At 32.8% G+C, this 22,376-nt stretch overlaps 1 protein-coding gene across 1 annotated transcript in view; it reads left to right on the top strand.

The window, feature by feature from the left end:
- Window positions 1-22,376, top strand: part of LOC145291211 (uncharacterized) — a 169,980-nt gene that overhangs the window by 51,079 nt on the left and 96,525 nt on the right. The window contains exons 3-5 of the mRNA XM_080136796.1: window positions 6,167-6,732; window positions 15,008-15,140; window positions 22,176-22,303. Of these exons, the coding sequence (XP_079992922.1) occupies window positions 6,167-6,732; window positions 15,008-15,140; window positions 22,176-22,303 (827 nt within the window). The remainder of the gene's footprint in view (window positions 1-6,166; window positions 6,733-15,007; window positions 15,141-22,175; window positions 22,304-22,376) is intronic.

Here is a 22,376-nt window from a genome sequence, read left to right as displayed (position 1 = left end):
TTAAATACTTTTTTAAAGGTTTTCGAATTGATTAAATTAATTTTTTTTTATATCTAAATAATATATAAGATGATTTGTTATGAGAATATAAAAAAAATATAATTATCTGAATTTCAAATAATCCCATTTTTTGCTACTAGTAGAAAATATCATAAACAATTGGATGACAGCGCCATGCCGGACTGTGAGATATTTCAAAATATGGAAGCACAGACATGCCTAAATATTTAAGTATTTTCTATGAATTTTAAAATTTTAGTGTAACAAAACAGGCAAATAACTTATTTTTTTTGTTTTTTTTTTTTAAATAATTGAATTAAATTATAATTCTAAATGCCACTTACTGTAAAATACTTTCAATATTATTTTCAACTAAAGAAGGATTATGTTAACACTTTTTTTTTTTTTTTTTCAACCAAAGGTGTCATCTTTACCTTTCTGTAGTTGGACATTGTTATGCAAACTCTGTTTAAATGCACTGGTAATTGACGTAACCTCTCTGAAGCTCATTGGCAGCATTTCTAAGTTAAAATAATGATAACTTGTTTTGAGGATTTGACTTTTTAAGTCGCCTGATATAACTAATTAACCATAACATTGTCATGATCATTTAGTGACATTAAAAAAAATGTTTATTTAAACATAAATCTGTCTGTGTGTATGTGTATATATATTGTACAGCTGTTCTACGGCAAGCTAGCGGCTGGCAAGTGCTCACAGCACAAGCCAAGGAAAAGATTCAAGGATTGTGTGAAAAACAATCTTAAGGAGCTTGACATATATGTTGAGAAATGGAAAGAAATAGCTGAGAATAAAAGTGAGTGGCGAAGAATTCTCTCAGCGAGTCGCAAGGTATTAAGGGCAAAGAACTTGGAACAGGCAGAGCTTAAGAGAAATCTGCGTAAAGGGTTTGTGAAGGAATTAGACACTTGTAAAGCTGGTTGGCAGTGTGAAATATGTGCTTGCTTTCTACTGTCCAAAGCTGGATATTTGAACCACATGAAGTCACACGAAAGACACCCGTATGTACCCTTATCTCCATGACCTGATGAGACAATCTGTATGGTGTGTGGCAGGAAGTGCAAGTCTGCTGCTGGTCTAAAGAGGGATATAGTTATGCATAGAAACACCATCCAACATAGTGGTCCAGTTAACCCAGTGCAGACACTAGACTTCATGTGTCATCTTTACTTAAGGCTATGTAAGTCGGCTGTTGGTTCGAAGAGCCACCTACATGGCCATGGGAAATGAGGGTGGAGGGTCTGATGGTAGCGATTTTGTTGGGCAGGATGGCGATTTTTTTTTTTTTTTTTTTTTTTTTTTTTTTTTTCCTCCTATTTATTTAAAAGGAAAATACCACTTTGTTATATATGGGTTGTGGAATTGCATTCACTAGCAAACGATCTAGATAATTTTCATATTCTTTTAAAAATTCATTTTAATTAATTCCCTATTAATTTTTTTTTTTTTTTTTTTTTTCCTATTTATTTAAAAGGAAAATACCACTTTGTTATATATGGGTTGTGGAATTGCATTCACTAGCAAACGATCTAGATGATTTGCATATTCTTTTAAACATTCATTTTAATTAATTCCCTATTAATTTTTTCATTTTATTTATGGGATGATCATCTTTGGTTAACTATTACATGTAATTATACTAATGCAGATATTCTACATAATTTATACTTGAGTAATATTTTTGTAAAAAGTTTATAGTAAACAAAAAACTCTTTCCATATATATTTATGTATACATATATATTTTTGTTTAAAAAATTTTGCCTACCAAACTCAAAGTATTTGAGCCCATGCAAAACTTTATATTTGGGTTTAGCCTGAGAAAATCGGTACAAAAGTGTAAAAATTAAAAAAAACAAAATGGAATTTGCCAGGTGAAGGTTGAACGCCGGCATTACGAATTTGCATGCATAACGTAGTAGCTATTGGTTTATGATTTAATTTCTCAGTCATTAATGACAGACGCAAAAATAAATTGTAAGCTAAACATTTTGGTTTCAATTCTCGGTGGTGGCGCACAAGTCATTTTTTTTTTTTTTTTTTAACTTTTTAATCATTACTATATATTGGGTCCAATATAATGTAATAATAAATACGAAATCTGCATTAATCAAAATATCATATTTAAGCATATTTTACGACTGGGCAATGCCGGGCGCCCTGCTAGTATATTATATATATATATATATATATATATATATATAATATGACACTAAGAACGTTTTGGATTTAAAATCACTGTTATATTACACAGTAATAGGGGGGGGGGCGAAACATTTTAATACGTTTTTTTTGTCTTGAGGGATATAAAAAAGAAACAACATGATGGCTTCCTACTTTTTGAAAATCACGGTTCTTGTAGCATATTGACATATTTCAAATGTGTTTTTCTTTTGATTACATTTGTAATCTAATTTATAAAACTCACTATGTCTGTCTGTCTCCGTATTTTCAAACTCTATCTCCTCTGAAACTAAAAGTCGCAGAGCAGCGCTAGGGGCCTCAAATGATTGGATTTTTTATGGACTGTTCTTTTATGGGTCTTTAGTTAGTTAAAATAGTTTTTAAGGCGTCAAAATTGAAAAAAAAATCATTAAATATTTTGTACATTCATCTTAGTTTATTTTGATCAGTTCATATGCATGTCATGGTGGTACAGTGTTAACGTCATCAGCTTTCAATGCTACAGTTTTTGCTTTCGATTCTAACTGAGAGTCCCCAAATACTTATTTCTTTACTTTTGAAATCACAACTCTATAATAATATATACAAAATCTGGACAAATTAAAATATATTTGAACATATTTTACGACCGTGCAAAGCCGGGCACCCACCCCTGTGCTAGTAATATCTATTATAATAAGGTCATATTCTTGTCTGTCTGTTTGTTCACAATTTGATTAATATGTACATAAGGTACACTGTTTCAAAATTTAATTTTTATACTGAAAACGGGCATGTGCACACTTTCATTTCAACATGATTTCTATTTATACAATTTATTGGTCCCCTGACAAAAGGAAGGTGGGCCTGTAAATTCACCCTTGTCCGTTCGTCTGTCTGCATTTTTTCAATAACTACACCTTGGAATTTTTAAAAAATTTTGTCCAAACATTTCTCCACGTTAAAAAATGACCCTGGTGTCTAACTCTGTCCGTGGCATTGTAAATAGAAACATTAAATATGAGTAAAAAGGTAACAGAATGGATTTTCTAGGAAAACTCCGGTTGCCTCCCTTAGGGGTGCCTTTCAGGTTAAAATGGCTAAAATTGACACTTTTGTGTGTATATAAAAAAAAAAATGGTGGCTTGGATTTTTATAAAACTTTCTGAAAAATTGTAACTAACTGATTTCTATATAATTTTGTTTGTCTATACTTTGCGATAACTCTTAGGTGTGCCCTAGGAGTTCTTTTAGGGTTAATAAAAGCACTCCAATTTTGGGACCATTTTAACATATTTGTCGAAAATTTTCTGTATATGTCTATTCATCAGTTTTGCATGGTGCTGAACTCAAATTTAAATATTTTAAGGCCTTGGGGACTTTTGGGGCTAAATGGGGGGGGCAAATGATGGACTTAGTCATTTCTTTTTTGCATGGTGCAGAACTCAAATTTACATACAGTAGCATCCAAAACTAAGGGACAAAATTTTAAAACCTAATATTTGTTAGAAATAACGACTGAAAAGCTGAAATTTTGGCAACTGGTAGTCGTTATATCCATAATAACATACTAAAATTTGAATCATTTGCAAAGGATAGAAAAAGAATTATAACATTTATTTATTTTCAACATAGGAATGTGCATAAGTAAGGGACAAAATTGAGAAAAACAATGTAAACAGTATGCTGTATTCAAATATTTTGATTTCCTCTAAAGAATAAGTCTTACTTAGTCATTTGTAAACGTTGCATCAGCCAGCACCATGGCAAAACACCAAAAACTTGATTACTCTCTGAGATAACCTATTGTGAAGCTACACAAGGAACAGTGCACCATTAGAGAGATTTCAGAGAAAGTGAAACGTTCCAAGAGTGTTGTAGGCAGGGTTGTTAAATCCTACAATGATATTGGCAAAATAGTTAGTGCTTTAAAACCGGCAGACCCAGCAAGAGAAGATCGAATAATGCAGCGTATGTCATTAAAGGACCATTTTAAGTCTTGCACAGAAATTAAAAGGGTTATGAATTGTACCTCATGTGTTAATGCGTCAAAGACAGACTGTTTCTAGACGACTGCAAGAAATAGGGCTGTTTAATCGAACCCCGGGGAAGAAATCGCTTGTTAGTTCGAAGAATAAGAAGAGGTTAGAGTTTGCAAACAGATATGTAAATTGGACAAAAGTATTTTTCAGTGATGAAAGCAAGTTTAATTTATTTGGAAATGATGAAAAAAAAACAATGTAAAGAGACATTGGTGAAAGATTAAGTGCAAAGTGTACTAAGAAAACTGTCAAGTTTGGGGAGGTGGAAGTGTCATGGTATTTGGAATGTTTTTTAGCCAAGGTACAACGCCTCTTGTCCGGCTACAAACTCGTGTAAATGCGCATATCTATAAAACATTGTTCAAGATCATGTTGCGCCAATCATACAGAATGCAGGTTTCTATAGGGCTACCATATGCAAGATAATGCCCCATGTCACAAGGCAAAAGTGGTAATGAGTTACCTTAGCGAGCAAGATTTCGAAATTATGGATTGGCCACTGCAAAGTCCTGACTTAAATCCAATAAAAAATCTTTGGAAGACCTTAGGAGTGAAAGTTATGGAAAGAAATCCCACTAACACTGAGCATTACTGGGTGAAGCTTCAAGAAGAATGGTCTAAAATTAGTATCGAGGATTGTCAAGAACTGATTTGTTCTTGTAGTCGAAGATGTGCAGCTGTCATTGAGAGCAAGGGCTCATTTACTAAATATTGATTGTACATGTATTTTTATTGTTTTTTGGCTGTTTACATTGTTTTTCTTAATTTTGTCCCTTAATTTTGGACATTCCTATTTTGAAAATAAATAATTTTTATAATTCTTTTTCTATCCTTTGCAAATGATTAAAATTTTAGTATGTTATTATGGACGATAACGACTACCAGTTGTGAAAATTTCAGCTTTTCACAGTTGTTATTTCTAACAAATATTAGGTTTTAAAATGCTGTCTCTTAGTTTTGGACGCTACTGTATGTTAAGGCCTAAAACTGCACCGTTTGTTTATTTTCACCAGGATTTGACATCCCCTGGGGACTTTCGAGGCTAAATGGAGGGGGGGGGCAATGTAGTCACTTTTTTATGCCTCGTTCACTGTGCACTCACGAGGGACCATCCATGCTTCACTTGTTCAAAGGAAATCCACCTTCAAGAAGTAACCTCATTTGCATATTACATAAAAAAAAATCTATTTTAATAATTAGATCCATGCTATTGTTTATGATAACTTTGCTCTAATTGTCTTGTTTAAAGTTCATTTATTAAATTTATTTTTAATTTATTTACAATCCTTATTACCAACGCCTTTAAAAGCAAAATTATGTTTGTTTATTTTAGCTATGAGAGGTATTTCCTGTTTGATTTTCGTAGATGAAAATGGATGTTTTATGCTTCCATAAACCCTACACAAAAATCGTAAGAATTTAATATATTTGGCGTAACTTAAATAGTATGTGACTAACCCTCTGCCTGCCAATGTGACATGACTGGATTTATACAGATAGTATGTGTGTGTGTGTGTATATATATATATATATATATATATATATATAATGTGCGTATGTATATATCAGCAAATTTTTTTTTTTAATATTGTTAGATACTTATAAACCTATAGACACATATTTGTAACTTATGTTCTGTTCAGTGTAGATTATTATTACTGTCGGGCAGGGGATTTATTTGAACCCAGTCACCTTTTGACAGAAAGATTCCTGAGTTCGACAAGATACACCTGAAGGAGGTCCGAGGTTATATCTGCTAAAACATTGTGAAAATAACACTAAGATGAGAGCAGTAATTCAGAAAATGTAAATAATCAATTGGCATTCCAACAACAACCAAGATGAGAATAGTAGTCCAAATAATACTAATTGATATGGTTTTCTGAAATTTTATTATCTTAATTTCTACTTCTCTGTTCCTTACTTTGTCTACTTGTGAAGGTTCGTCTTCAACCATTACCGATGTCCAGTTACCTGATGAGGATGAAATCCGAAAGAAGGGGCTACCTATCACTGAAAGCCTTCAAAGACGCAGACCTCTCCCAGACATTCCAACGGAGCATTTCCCTGAAGAAAAACGGCCTGACGTTCATGATCCAGCGGTTAATACTCCACTTAATACGATAGAGCAAACATCTCCCGTAAAAATCGCTCAAGTTTGTACCAATACCAGTCCTAGAAAATCTGGCCTTGTTGCTAGTACACAGTTTTACAAAAACAGTCGTCTCGACACATTTAAGATTCCAAAACTGCCACCTTTAAAAGCCAAGCAACCCTGTGATTCAGTGACTGCGTGGAAATTAAATCCATTACAAACAAGCTCGACTGAAAAACGTCCCACCAGACTTCCAAGTAAGTCTCTTGCACAGCCATTTGAATTGCGACAAAATATGAATGAAATGTTTAAGGCTACGCATACAAAGGCCGGATACTATGTGAAACAGCCAACAAAAAAGATATTCTCCAGCTGTGATAGTTCAAACTACGTTCAAAGCAAACAAAACAACGTAAGTATATTTTTTGTGTGACATTGTATAGCCTTGTACAATTCTACTTTTTAATTGTCATTATTGCATTTAAGTTGGTCAGTTCTTCAATCTTCTTTTGTAGCCATACGATGAACCAATTCTTCATCTCTGGTACATTATTTGGCTACAGGGATGTATGAATTTGAGTGTTTTAACAGAATTTCATTTGTTTTGATTGTATTTTTTCCTAATTTGTTGATATATATATTTAAAGTTTTGTATGTTTAAAATATGTATGAAATCTATATATATAAAAGGCAAAATGTGTGTGACCATTTTATGTATGTCTCGCAAAGGCTTTTCTCGGACACGCTCCGGGGTTCGTTAATATCGCTTACAACTGTTTATATAGGTCCTAGATAATAATATCTAGGATTTGGGAAAGCGCATCGCGTCTAAATTTATTTACATCGACTTTTACAAAATTATTGCTATTTTGGCTTCTTGCGTGTTGATTGGGCTTTTTCGTATAAAAAGCGAAACTAATTCGAACTTAACATCTTTCTCGGCATCGCGCCGGGAAACATCCAGAAGCAATCAACTTTGATCAATCTTGTATATCAGACAATTGCTATTCAATCTGGACAATTGGGAGCTGGTTTCCCCCTCCTCAACATCTGTTGGGGAAAAAAACAGTCAAATTTGGGTAAACAAACACAACCGCTGCCTCACAGCAAAAGTGAACTGTGTAACTTCTATTTGACCTTCTTAATTAGGTCAAATGGAAACTTTTATTGCGGACACCTGTTTTTAAGAGTTAAATAAATAAATTCAAACGTGTCTCCGTTGTATGTCGCGGTGGCCCAATGGTTAACGTCGCATGTTTTTTTTTTTTTTCACACTTCAATTTCCAACTTTGCCTCAAGGGTTCGGGTTCGATCCTCATACTCACCTACCAAAACATTGTTTTTTATTATTTTAACCCCCCCCCCCTCCGGAGTTTTGATTTACCTCAAAACACCTGGGTACCTCCCGCTAGTATATATATAAGCCAAATTACAATGCAACATCATGAAAATAAACAAATATTTGTTTGTTAAAAATAAATATTTCAGCGATATATGCCATCTTCAGAATTTTATACATTTTTTACATAATATAAAAGCGAAAATGTGTGTGTGTGTGTGTGCATTTTTTGTGTATGTCCAGTAAAGGCTTTTTTGGGGGGTGCGCTTTGTGGGGTCACTCATTCTTAATCGTTAAATTAAAACACTTTCATTCCCCTCCCTTTGTGCCTGAGCGGATAAGATACCAGTTTTTTTTCCCCCCCTTTCTTTTCCACTTTCGCATCAAGACTTTGGGTATGAGCCTACCTTCCTACCAAACTTTTTTTTTTTTTACACCTCCAAAACACCCGGGAAATGCCGGGTACCCCCGCTAGTCTGTAATATAAAAGCGAAAATGTGTGTTAGTGTGTGTGTGTGTGTGTGCATTTTTTGTGTATGTCCAGCAAAGGCTTTTTTGGGAGGCGTGTTCTGTGGGGTCACTCATTCTTAAAACTTTTTATATGCTCTGTGGATTATAATATCTAAGATTTACAAAACGAGCTCATATGTATCTTTAATTTCGGCCTACCTTCCTACCAAAACTTGCATGTATGTATGTATGTATGTATGTATGCCTAAAACTTTCGACAGACGTGATGGATTTGCATGAGATCAGTATCATTTTGAAGTTCGACCCTTCAGACGACAAATATAAAAAAATTGGCCAAAAACATTAATTCCTTTACCCTCAACTGGGCAATTTTCTACAGAGAGGGTCAATTTTTTCGCTGACATTTTTTGCAAGTCATTCAACCCTTGCGTTCATGACGTCGCTTAAAGGCATTATTTCAACCACCCATGTCACAACCATGGTAGGCACATCGGTAAGAAAGTGTTTTTTTTTTTTTCACCTCTTTTTCCTCTGCCGTGTTACGGGTTTGAGCCTGCTTACTACTCCTACTTTTTTGTTTTGCTCAGCAAACACCCTTACACATATCTTCACTTTCTTTTCCGCCTTCATGTCACGGGATCGAGCCTGCCAGCCTATTACAACTTTTTTTTTTACTCAACATACTCAACACAAACCTCAAAACACCCGGGCAATGCTGGGCACCCAGGCTAGTATTATATAAAATAGACAAATATTTATTTGATTAAACAATGGGGTGATCATCTTTAATTAACTATTACATGTAATTATATTTATGCAGATATTCTACATGATTTATATTTTCATAATATTAGAGTAAAAAGGTTATTGTAAACACAAACTCTTTCTATATATATTCATGTATGCATATATATTTGTTAAAAAAATTTTGCCTACCAAACTCCTCTGTCAGGTTTTGGTCCACAGACATGAAACTTAATATATAGGGTATTTGAACCCATGCAAAACTTTATACTTAGATTTTAGCCGGGGAAAATCTGTGCAAAAGTGAAATAAAAAAAAAAAATGAAATTTGCCAGGTGAAGGTCGAACAACAGTATTACAAATATGCATGCGTAACATAATAGCTATTAGTTCATGTATTAATGTTTAGCTTTGCAGCAAATATGCTTCATAGCTCAGGTATTAATATCAAAGAAAAAAGTAAATCGTAAGCTAAACATTTTAGTTTCGATTCTTGGTAGTGGCGCACAAGTCATTTTTTTTTTTTTTAACTTTTAAAAGCATTACTATACATTGGTCCTAATCTATATATATAAAAATGTAAATTTGGTTCGTTAAAAGCGAATAAAACCATATTTCTACGTTACCAATTTATTTGAAATTTTCAGACAACCCATCTTTAGAGCCGAGGTATGTTTTTATGTTATTAAAATAAATTTACCTCGCGAATTATTAAAATGTTAAATAAAATAAATATATTTTTTTTAACCGTTACTGCGAATCTGTTCTGTTGATAAAACTGAATTTCCGGTTCGATTCATTTCACAGCCATGAATTGACGAAAGATTTCATTTTCTGTTAACTCGATAAGTAAAAAAAAACAAAAAAAAAACATTCATTTGTTTATCTTCCAAATTTTTTAATTTACACATTTTTTCTTTATTATATAAGGCCAAAAAAAAGTTTGTCGCTTGCTTTTTGAGTTTTTTTTTTTTGTTTTTCGATATAAGATTTGTTGGTAAAGTACAGTTTTTTTTTTTGTCCGCGCTATTTTTTTAAATTGTATTTCCAGGTTTAATTAGTTTTATTATATGTTTTTTTATTCAATTGCAAGGTTAAAATACACCCTCCCCTTCCCATGTTAAGAATGGCTTTTTAAATATTAACGTTATTATTACAACACGGATCACTCTCTGCATGAGTACTGTACTTTCACCTAACAATTTAATAAACAAAACATGGTACTTATGCAGAGAAACAAAAAAGAAACAGAAATAAAAAAGGTTTTCATATGTTACAATTATGAAACGTTCTATTCATATATGTTCCGTGTTTTTTTTTTAATTGTACAATAAATAAATTTAAATTTGAAACAGAAATAATAAATTGCAAGAGATTACGCGCGTTTAATATTAATTTGTATCGTTTATAACTACTCGTGTGAATTAATAATAATCACGTGATTCAATTTTGAACTAAAAAATAAAGAAAATATTGTTTAAAGAAGCCTGATAATTTATTATTTCTATTTATGTATTGTTCATCATTAAAAAGGTATTCATTGAGTAGAGTAAAAAAAAAACAACACGGAACATACAAATTTTTAAATATGAATAGAACGTTTCATAATTGTAACCTACGAAAAACTTTTTTTATTTTAATTAAAAGCAATATAAACAAGTTTTTTTTTTTTGTTTTTTTTAAAGTTGTTTTCAAAAACAACTTCTGAAATACCTATATTATTCTTTATATATTATTGGCATAGTAACGTACCGGTGATTAGGGAAATTAGTTCCTTTTATGTGATAAAGGGTTCGAGATTATTTTTCCACCTAAACTACAGTCTTGCCGAGAAAGGGCAGAGAAAGTACCATAATAATAGAATAATAACGTTATTTAGAAAGCCATTCTTAACATGGGGAGGACGTTTTGTTACTATTCTATACTTTCACCTAACAATTTAATAAACAAAAGATCGTACTTATGCAGAGAAGGTACCGTGCTGAAATAACGCTATTAAGAAACCATTTTTAACATGGGAAAGGGAGAGTGTTCTGTAACTATTTTATATTTTCACCTAACAATTTAATAAACAAAAGATAGTACTTATGCAGAGAAGGTACAGTGCTGAAATAATACCGTTATTTAGAAAGCTATTCTTAACATGGGGAGGGAGTTTTGCATCTATTCTAAAATATGAATGCTTTTTCTTTATTAAAGAAATTGGGTACTCGTGCACTTATTGATCCGTGCTGAAATAATAATGTTATTATTTAAAAAGCCATTCTTAACATGGTGAGGAGAGGGTGTTTTGTAACTATTCTGGACTTTCACCTAACAATTTAATAAACAAAAATTAAACTTAATCAGACAAGGAACAGTACAGAAGCATTAACATTATTTAGAATACAATTGAATAAAAAAAAAACTTTAATTAAACTTGGAAATACGATTTAAAAAATAGTATGGATCGGTAAGTGCATTAGCACCATAAATTTGTCTAATTCTTAATTTCTTATGTTATTGGAAAAAAAAAAAAATGTAAATATGAGGAATTACTCCACCCTCGAAAATTCCTTTAAAATTACCACTCCTATAGGTTTTCGGGGTCGCTGAAAACGAAAATAACCTTTATAATTAAGGCAAACGAGTAGTTTCCAAGATATGAAGAAATGTTAGTTTAAAAAAGTGAAGGATCACTTTTCCATAATAATTTAACGTAAAATGATCACCCACTTTGTGGCCACGATTTTTGGGGTGGGGGCTTTCTTTCTACCCTTGGAAAATTTAAAATTACCTGCTTAAATTGGTTGGAGGGGCGGGGGGTCGGCCCCCCCCCCCCACACACACAGAAAAATGCCCTTCTCTCAGGTGGCCAGAAAGTGGGTGCTCATTCTAAGTAAAATTTAGATTGAAAAGTGATCACCCACTTTTCGAAAAAGTAATTTCTTCATATCATGAAAACTTTCTTTTTGCGACGGAAACGGTTTGCAGATTCGTTTTTAGTACACTGAAATCTACAATAAAATATTTTGTTATATACGAACATGAGACGGGCCTTAAAGTAAAATAATACCGGATTTTTGGGGCAGATTTGCCATTTAGTTGTATAATATCCTCAAACCAGGTAATCACTAAAAGGGATTCTTAAATGTCGTTACCTGTATTGATCAAAATGTAAAACCACTGATTATATGTCAGCCTACATCACAGTAACATATATTGAGTGAGTTCCTAACAGTATTTTGTATAGTTTTTTAGTGTAAACTCATTTTCCCAAAATTTCCCCAAACTTAACGTGTTTGATACAGTCTACCGCCATTTGTATTTTTCAAATATACCGATAAACACTGCATGTTTTTGAACTGATTAAACATTATACATTACATAAAAACACTACAATCTTATTCAGTTAGGTAGAACATTTACTTTTCTTGCCTTTGATAACATTTATTTGTTATATATTCATTTTTTGACAAGTTCTTCGTATCTGTTAATACAAACCCTTTTCATTTAATGTAACGTTTAGTCAGCTCGGAAAACAGTGTTTATCGGTGTATTTGAAAGATACAAATGGTGGCGGACACTGTTGATTATGTTAAGTTTGAGAAAGTGAGTTAAAACTAAAAAACTATACAAAATACTGTCACAAACCCACCGATTATGTCAGCCTATGTCATGGTAACATAGTCGGTGGGTTTTTGACACTGTATTGTATAGTTTTTAGTTTTAAACTTAATTTCCCAAACTTAACGTATTCAACAGTCTGCAACCATTTCTGTTTTTCCAGCCGATTAAACATTTTACCTTACATAAAAACACTAAACAATTATCCAGTTAGGTAGAAATGTAACTTACCTTACCTTTGCTTTCATTTGTTTTTGGACAACTTTTTCGAATCTGTGTATAGTAACCCCCCCCCCATCACTCAAATATTAATTACTATCTCACATTTTTGTATACAGAAAAAAAGAAAAAAAAAAATACATTTAGCGTTTCAACGTTAGCTTTATCCACTGATTGTTGGCCGAGCCCAAGCCATGATTGACGGTAATCCTGAGGATCAGGATCCAATTCTGCAAGAGTACCATTTTTTTCATTTTTTTTTTTAGAGTGGATTGCTTTACTAAGAATATAAGAAACATGCATTTTCTCTTTTTATTAGAATTTTCCATTACACCAAATTGAGCCATAGCAACGCGTGGCAGGGTACAGCTAATATAATAATAAATACAAAATCTGCATTAATCAATGTATCACATTTAAGCATAATTTACGACCGGGCAATGCCAGGCGGCCTGCTAGTAGTTAAATAAATTCAAATTAACCTAAAAAAAAACAAAAAAACTAATCATCGTACAAGAAAAAATTAACATCTTTAGAAAGAGGAAGGATTAAATTTTACATACAAGAGCGATGACAAAAGGAAAAGAATTGCTGTTTTCTTATTTAGAATCTATTTATCCAACACTTTGCTAGTTTTTTGATCTTAAAGTAATGTTTTTTTTTGTTTGGTTTTTTAGCTCTTTACATAAAGTAGCTTCATGACTTGTCTGGAGTTATTTCCATAAAAAGTATGTGCACATCATGCAGAGGCAATATCAATTGATGTATATGACAAGCAGTTATTTGCAGTATTTCGGCCAATAAATCCAATTTCTATCTTTTCACCACCAACGCTCTAATCCCTGCTTGGCTCCAATTGAAATGAATGGCTTCTATCTTTAGGAAGCACCTTGCTTTGACAAACTTTAACATTAGAGTATTGCTGTCATATTTGGGCTGGTGCATCTACTACTAGTCTCTCGCTCCTTAACAAGGTTCAAAAGAGAGTTGCAAATCTGATAGGCCCTGAACTGGCATCTAAGCTTCAACCTCTGTCCCACCGACGAAACGTTACATCCCTCTGCCTGTTCTACAAATATTTTAATGGTGAATGCTTTGACGAACTGCAAGCACTTGTGCCCCCACGATGTGAACACCCTTGACAAACCTGAGAGGCTGCTAAATCCCACCCCCACACTGTAGAGATCCCTAGATGTAAAAGATCTTTCTACTCCAGTAGTTTCTTCCCCAGAACCGCTAGACTTTGGAATTCCATTCCAGGTCCCTGCTTCCCCAACTGTACTGACGTGCAGAAGTTCAAGTGCAACGTGAACAGACATCTTGCTGCCCAAATCCCAACATAGTACCCCAGTAGTTGTTGCCCCTGATAGTAGCCCCCTACACCAAAGTGGCAATTTGCCTTGTTTGGGGTGAAAATGTAATTAAAAAAAACAAAAAACATCTTACATTATTTTTTTACTTGGGGGGTCAGTGCTTGGAGGCCAATCTAGGATAAGATATCATAATGTAATAACAACTTTCAATTTATCTTTTGTTACTGTATTTAATATTCACAAAGAACGCTCCAAAAGTAATGCCTCTTATTTTATTCCGCCTGAAAGGATCAGCAAAAGTAAGCAACAATGAGCCTGGCCAGTACCAGATGGGTGACTATTTGGGAAGGCTAAGCCTGTTATGTATCGCGTCGAGTCATAGATATTTCCAGATTGGTATCTGGGGGTGCATTTAACTCACAGAGAAGATAAACCCCCGAATCAAGACGGGAAGCAACGGAAACTATTGTCTTTACTTATCTTCCTAAGATTACCATGGCTCTACAATTTGGAGAACCGTGGTTGCTGACAATGTTATAATAGCAGGGCCGCTGCATGCATGCATGTAAAGATCAAAGGGGATTGCAAATTGCATTGTTATGATGACTGAACTTATGCATTTATGACCTGAAAGTTTTATCTATCTGTTGCAGATATTGACAGTGTGAGACTTTAAGAAAGCAACCCTTTTCATGGATGTACATTAGAATCAGAAATGCATCATTGAATTCCTGACAGTGGGAATCCTGGTGACTATGTAAAAAAAATAAATTCTGAAGCAAAAAAAGGTTGTTCATTTTCATGATACAACTCCCATCTTAAAAAAGAATAGGTTTTATTTTTGGAACGACCCTAATATTTTTCTTAATGAATTTTATTTGTATATTTTTTTATAAATAATTTTTTTTCTTCAAGTTTTGTTTTCAATGTAATAATAGGATTTATTTCTTGGTTTTTATTGTTGTATTAAAACAAAATATTATTTCTGATTTTAGCATTCATCCAAGACGTTTTGCTCTGATAACAAAAATCAATCTCTTCAGGATAGAAGGATCAATTCAAATAATACAAGGGATGAAATCTTTAAACATATATTGAAATGGAATCCTAAGTGGTTAAGTGAACAGAGTAAGTATTCAGAATTTTTAAGTTTAGCTTTCTTCATAAATATTTTTTTCACTTTTGAGATTAACTTTTTATTAGTTTTCAACAGAGTTATCTCCCCTTTGCTATAAGTGCTTCTCAGGCATTGGATTGTGGGAGATTGCTCAAAATGGCAGCGATGAACACACACTGGTAGCAATATATATATATATATATATATATATAGTGAATAAATGACAAACTATATTCCAAAATTCATGATGTTGACCATCTTATAATTTATTCCTTGAATTCAGTTGAAATTTACAATTCATTGTCAACTGAACTAAAGGAATAAATTATAAGATGATCAACATCATGAATTTTGGAATATAGTTTTTTGTCATTTATTCACTATATTGCTCTGTAATTATATTGAGCTTCTTAAATAAGGATTGGTATATATCATAAGAAAATATATTTCTACAGAAAAATATACATATGTGTGTATATATATATATATATATATATATATATATATATATATATATATATATATATATATATAATATCTCATAAGAAATATGTATTTGCATAAAATATATAAATTTACGTTTTTCATTGAATTAGGGCTAAGTCATGAAAAGTGTAGAGAAAATGGCTGTCGTTGGTCATCCTTGGTCTAAAATGATAAAAATAGCTATCATACTCTTAATTAGAATTATCTCAGTCACCAAAATACCACATTTACACTAGGGGTCACTCTACTTAATTTGTTGGGATTTTTTGTTATGAATATATTTAAATACAAAGATTTCATTGGAACGAAACTAAAAACATTTGCTGATTAAGATCCGATTTATTTTAAACTGAAAACAAGCAGGTTATGCTCCAAATGAGAGTTGGATCAAAGTGGAAGAGAAAAGAAAAAGAACTGGAGTTGGAGAATGGGTGGTGACCTATCAAGATAAATAAAATTTGGAGGAGGCCGAAGACAAAAAAAATTGAAAGTTGGAAGTGGATATCTTGCAGGATTTCTGTCACGGGGAGGTTTAACAGGGCTCTACATTGCGAATGAAACAGTCCCATTTGTGAGTGATTTTTCAAAGTGGTGACTAGAAATAATGAAATGCTTATCTTTTGGCGATTATATTTCTTTCAGTGACAATCTTTCAAAGCTCACTACTGAGTGAAAAATATCTTTTCAGCTTTTTTTTTTTAATAAAACGAACAAAGTTAAATTATTTAAACCATAAAAGTTTAATAGAATAATGTACTTTTTTATTTTAACGAAGGCTGTTTTAAAAAATATCGGAAGAAATTAGAATGTTTGTAGAAGTGTAAGCCACTTTGAGCTTCAGATGGTTCACTGTTACACACAAGTCCTGGTAGGTGACTTGTTTGTAGTAGGACAGTTCCACAGAACAAAATATTCTTACCGTGTCGAAACCCGGGAAAGAACATGTGAAATTGCACCAGAAAACGTTTTAATATTTATGAAGCAATTCTGGTTTCTGATTGGTTTGTAGCAGAACGTGAATTAATTTGATTCGTCAGTTCTTAGCAGCATCGTTTATAAATAGAATTGTCCGACTGTGTGGGATCATACCCCATTATAGTAACAAAATATTGCAACATCCTCCCTATTTTTTATAATGGGGAAGTCCCTTGTGTTTGTTCTGCTCAAAAATAAATATATATTTTTATATTTACTTAGACATAACAAAAATTAGAAATCATTTGGGTCTTAGAATTTTAGCATTTAAAAAGACGCCATTTTTAATTGTGTTCAAATGTCAAAAAGGAAAATTACAAAGATTTTTTTTTTTTTTCTTCTAAGCAAAAGTATTAGTAGGTTAAAGTGTTAATACAAAATAAAATGGATACAGTTTAACGTCTTGTCCAGGATTATTTTTCTTTTCTTTTTTTTTTATATATATAGAAATCTATATACTGAGCATTATCCCTAGAGTTTTCCGCTGATATTCATGCAAAAAAAGTAATAGCCTTCTCATAAGTGGAACTTTGCTGGTCTGTATTTTTAATATATAGAAATCTATATACATACAGGGCAGTGAAAAAAAAAAATTATTCAGTCGAATTCACAAACAAGTTTTGAGAAAAATGTTGTAGCTTTATCTCGTTTTCTATGAAATGGCATTTTATATCCATATGCCTAGATCTCTCGTTTTCTACGAAATGGCATTTTATATCCATATGCCTAGATCTTTGATTGATCATCCGTGCTCTGTGCTAAGACTATACTGGCTTGATTATCACAATTAATTACCACGGGGCTTGTAATCAATTCTGGCTCTAAAATAGTCTTTAGGATATTTTTAAGGTAGAGTGCTTCCTGGGTCGTGTGTGTGATCGCGATAAATTCTGCTTCACACGTAGAGAGAGATACAATCTGTTGCTTTTTAGATTTCCATGAAATAATAGGCCCATTTTCTGAGAGTTCGAAACAATATCCAGATACACTCTTGCGATCCTTGTCGCTTGCCCAGTCTGAATCCGAAAAACCTTCTAATTTTAGGGGATTTCTTGATTTTCTAAATACTAACTCCTGCTCCTTAGTTCCTTTTAAATAACGTAGGACTTGTTTAGCTCTGTCCAAATCCTTCATTGTCGGTCGTGATAATCTCTATGGCAGTTTCGTTACTGTATAGCACACGTCGGGCCTGGTTGCAGTCATCAAATATATAAGACTACCCATAATTTCGCGATATTGTGTGTCATTCATTATTTTAGACTGTGTGTATACTTTTTATTAATATCATTTTCGACCGGTGCAGAGCGTTTCTTGCACTCTCCCATTCCAAATTTTAATAGTATTTTGTCGATGTACCTCGATTGAGTCATCGTAACAAGTCCTTTGCTTTGAGTAAATTCTATCCCCAGAAACCAGGATATTTTGCCAAGATCGGTCATTTTGAATCTTTTACTCAATTTGTTCTTAACATCAGTCAACATTATGTCACAATTTGATGCGATTAAAATATCCTCGACCCACAAAACCAAAATCAGTAGTTTATCGTCTTTGTGTTGGGTATATAAACAGGGGTCTACAGCGCATTGTCTAAATTGTTGTTTAATAATATAATCATGGAACACTGTGTTCCAACACTGAGCACTCTGCTTTAGACCATATAATGACTTGTTAAGTCGCCACACGCTATTTTTATTTTTCATTATTATTCCCTCTGGATGGGTAATATAAATTTCACAGTCTATTGGGGCATTTTCCACTGAATAGCAATAGTCGATTTGATAATCTTTTATATTGTCGACCCCCAAAAAATCGGGTCGTCTTCTATTTCTTTTTGGGATATATCTCGACTTTATCATCATCATCATCATCATCATGGACACTCTCGTCTCCGTCATTTTTATTCTTTTCGTTTGTTCTAATTATTTGAGGTAATATAATTCCATCCTCTTCATATGACGGGTTTTCGTCTTTACAATTAAACGTGTCTGTTTTTTTTACACACCGGATTCTTTTTATTTTATTTTTTTCAGGAAAAAATATTAAATTGGCTGGACTGTTTTTATCGTATCCAAGAAATATACCTCTGTCAGCTTTAATATTCAATTTAATCTTTTTCTCTATATATGCGAAGCAAGTTGAACTAAATATATGCATTCTGCTTAAATTTTTTTTTTTTTTTTTTTTTACCGCAGAAAGATTCATATGGAGTTTTAGGTAGTGTTTTGTTAAAACACCTGTTGCGTATACAGGCTGTCGCCATAAGTGCATACGTCCAGAGGTTTTTAGGGAGTTTTGATTCAATGATTAGGCATCTTGCCATTTCAAAAAGTGTTCGCCACGCACGTTCAGCAGTCCCGTTTTGGTGTGGCAATCTAGGAGCTGACGTTTCATGCCTGATACGATGGTTAATTAATAAAAGTTTATAGTCTTTATAGGTGAATTCCGTACCGTTGTCAGAGCGAATACACTTGATTTCACCGTAGGGGGCCATGTCGGCTAGATATTTCTTAGTTGCTAGCAGGGTATCAGATTTATTCTTTAAAAAGTAAACCATTATTAAACCTGAATGGTCATCTACGAAATTCAACACATATCTATAATGTTCTCTGGCCATCGGTTCTACGGGACCGTTCAAGTCACAATGCACCATTTGATAGGATTTTTTTTCTGGTATCTTGTATTCATAGTTTGTCATCTTCCCCTGCATACAGACGTCGCAGTTGAAGGTTTTTGATGTTTGTATTCGCATTCCATCAACTACAGTCGGCAACTTTTTTGATATCAGGAATATTGCAGTGTCCAAGAATTTTATGCCATGTCTGTAGATCATGGCAGGCGGTTTTTGATGGGACTACGCTATTTAAATAATATAGTCTTCCATCCTCCCCCCAATGTCGAATACAGTTCCATTCGGGCACACCAGCCCTGTTTATTGGGGCCAAAGTTTATATCTGCACATTGTCCCATGGCAGCCTGCATAGAAAATATATTTTGTTTAAATTTTGGGACCAGAAGAGCGCGCTCCTGAATACCGAAACAGTTCACCCTTATTGTTCTTTAGCAAGATTTTCGCATTGGCTCTTTTCAAAAACGATATCATTGACTCGACTCCCGTCAGCCAGTTCTACAAAATGATTTTGTTGCCTAAAGTTGGGATCAAAATTGATAAAATCAGATTCCTTTGTAATCACATGTGTCGTGGCCCCACAACCGACAAGAAAATTATTATTGCTTGTTGACGCATCAAATGTACACGAAAATAAAAAAATGTATGTTCGCTAACAGAGCTCTCTACATTTTTAATGTAGTCACCATTTTGAGTCCTGTATCTACATTGGAAACTCTTGTGATTAGTTCGTCAACAATTATAACATAATTTTTGTACTTTTTGGCAAAGTTGCGTTTTTTTATTCCTGGCATGGGTATTTCTTTCTGGGTTATCACGGTGGTAAATGGCTTGAAATCACTCGGTAATCCCTTAAGGACCATGGAAATTAACAGACTGTCACTTATAACTTTGCCAGACATTTTTAAAGAATTTGCAGTTGTCTCGGCTCTTATAATATAATCAGTAACAGTTTCGGCTTCCATTCGTTTTAGAGAGGTCAGTTCAGTGTATAAAGAAATAATTTTGGGTTTTCCTTTCCATAAATAATGCTCTCTCAATATGTTTAATTCTTTGCAGCCGTCGTCTAGGCTTCTCTCATTACCAGTGATAGACTTCAGTCATCTAAACACTATATTAATTCCGCAAAGACAGTTGCGTTCTTTTCAATGAAGTCGGGGTCGTTTCTGTTTTCAGGTTGTGTTTCTAGTACTTTGTGTAGCTTTTGGATTCGTAGATATCCCAGAAATTTAACTTGCCACAATTCGAACTTTGATTCGGATCCATCGAAATAAAGACGCACGCTGGGCGCATAACCTGTAGAAGTGTAAGCCACTTTGAGCTTCAGATGGTTCACTGTTACACACAAGTCCTGGTAGGTGACTTGTTTGTAGTAGACAGTTCCACAGAACAAAATATTCTTACCGTGTCGAAACCCGGGAAAGAACATGTGAAATTGCTCCAGAAAAGGTTTAATATTTATAAAGCAATTCTAGTTTCTGATTGGTTAGCAGAACGTGAATTAATTTGATTCGTCAGTTCTTAGCAGCATTGTTTATAAATAGAATCGTCCGACTGTGTGGGATCATACCCCATTATAGTAACAAAATATTGCAACAATGTTTATACCTTCAAATATCAACATAAAATGTGTTGTATATTTAGAATTACACTTTAAAAAATACAGAAAAATCTTTATGATGTACATATTCATCACAGAACGAAGATGTCATATTCTAAAAATCATGTGGGTTTGGCTAGTAGCTTTCCTATTTGGCTAGTAAACAAAAATATTTAGTTGTCAAGGGTCAACTAAAGATAAATTTGTCCATAGAGCCCTGTTTAACCAATTCACTCGATTAGTTAAAAGGCTAAACTTCCCCAAAGGGCTGGGGTCTGACAAGACAAGAGCATACAGCATGCTCAGACCGGAAATGCATATTCATACTTGACTCTTTTTTTTTTTTTTTGTTACACACAAGCTTGCTATTTGTATCTACTTTTTTCAATGTATTTTTAGTAATTTTTTTAAATTCTTAGTCCAAAAAAGAGCAATCCAAACATTTTGAGTGGTTCAATATTGGCTTATTTTAGTAAATGTGATGACTGGTGATTATCAATCTGATCAGTAGAAAATGTGCAAATATTAATAGAAAATTAAAAAGCAGATAGAGCCGCAAAAGAATCATTTTACATGATATCTTCCAATACTAGGATTTCACAATGATAAGTGGCCCTTAGGCTATGAAAAGGCAAGAAGAAAAAATGACATGCACATATTACAAAACTTGATCAATTTATGTGATTTTTGGAATATGACAATTTGTTCTGTGACAGGTATCTGCATAATAAAGATTCTTCTGTATTTTTGTTTTTTAATTAGGTTAAACTAATTGTTGATTTTTTTTTTTGTTACGGTTTTATTTTATTATTTATCCAAAAGTGTAAATATTTTCATGCAATAATTTAAATAAGCGCATAAATTTAGGTCAGTGAGCAAAACAAAAATAGATATAAAGACTCTCAGACTTTTTTATTGAATGGAATTATTCAAACTGTTTTTTTTAATTGAACTATTCAAACTGTTTTTTTTTTAATTGAACTATTCAAACTGTTTTTTTTTTAATTGAACTATTCAAACTGTTTTTTTTTTAATTGAACTATTCAAACTGTTTTTTTTTTAATTGAACTATTCAAACTGTTTTTTTTTAATTGAACTATTCAAACTGTTTTTTTTTAATTGAACTATTCAAACTGTTTTTTTTTAATTGAACTATTCAAACTGTTTTTTTTTAATTGAATTATTCAAACTATTTTTTTTTAATTGAACTATTCAAACTTTTTTTTTAATTGAAATATTTAAACTGTTTTTAATTTAAATATTCAGACTTTTAATTGAAATATTTAGACTTTTTTTAATTGAACTATTCAAAATGTTTTTTTTTATTGAAATATTCAAACTGTTTTTTTTTTATTGTAGAAAATATAAAACAAACTCCTCCTATTGTGAAGATGGATGAGTTGTTACCATTGCTAAATTGTTACACATCCTTGGAGGATTACCAGTCGATATTTAAACCGTTGTTACTGCTTGAAATATGGGAGAGTGTAAGTACACAAATCTTAATTGATTATTGGGCATTTTCTTATATTCATACATAACAATCATATTGATTCCTGA

Source organism: Euprymna scolopes, chromosome 12 (genome assembly GCF_053919585.1).
Source record: "Euprymna scolopes isolate OS-2025 chromosome 12, ASM5391958v1, whole genome shotgun sequence".
NCBI classification, from domain to species: Eukaryota; Metazoa; Mollusca; class Cephalopoda; order Sepiida; family Sepiolidae; genus Euprymna; species Euprymna scolopes.
This window is presented reverse-complemented; position numbering and strand designations above follow the sequence as displayed.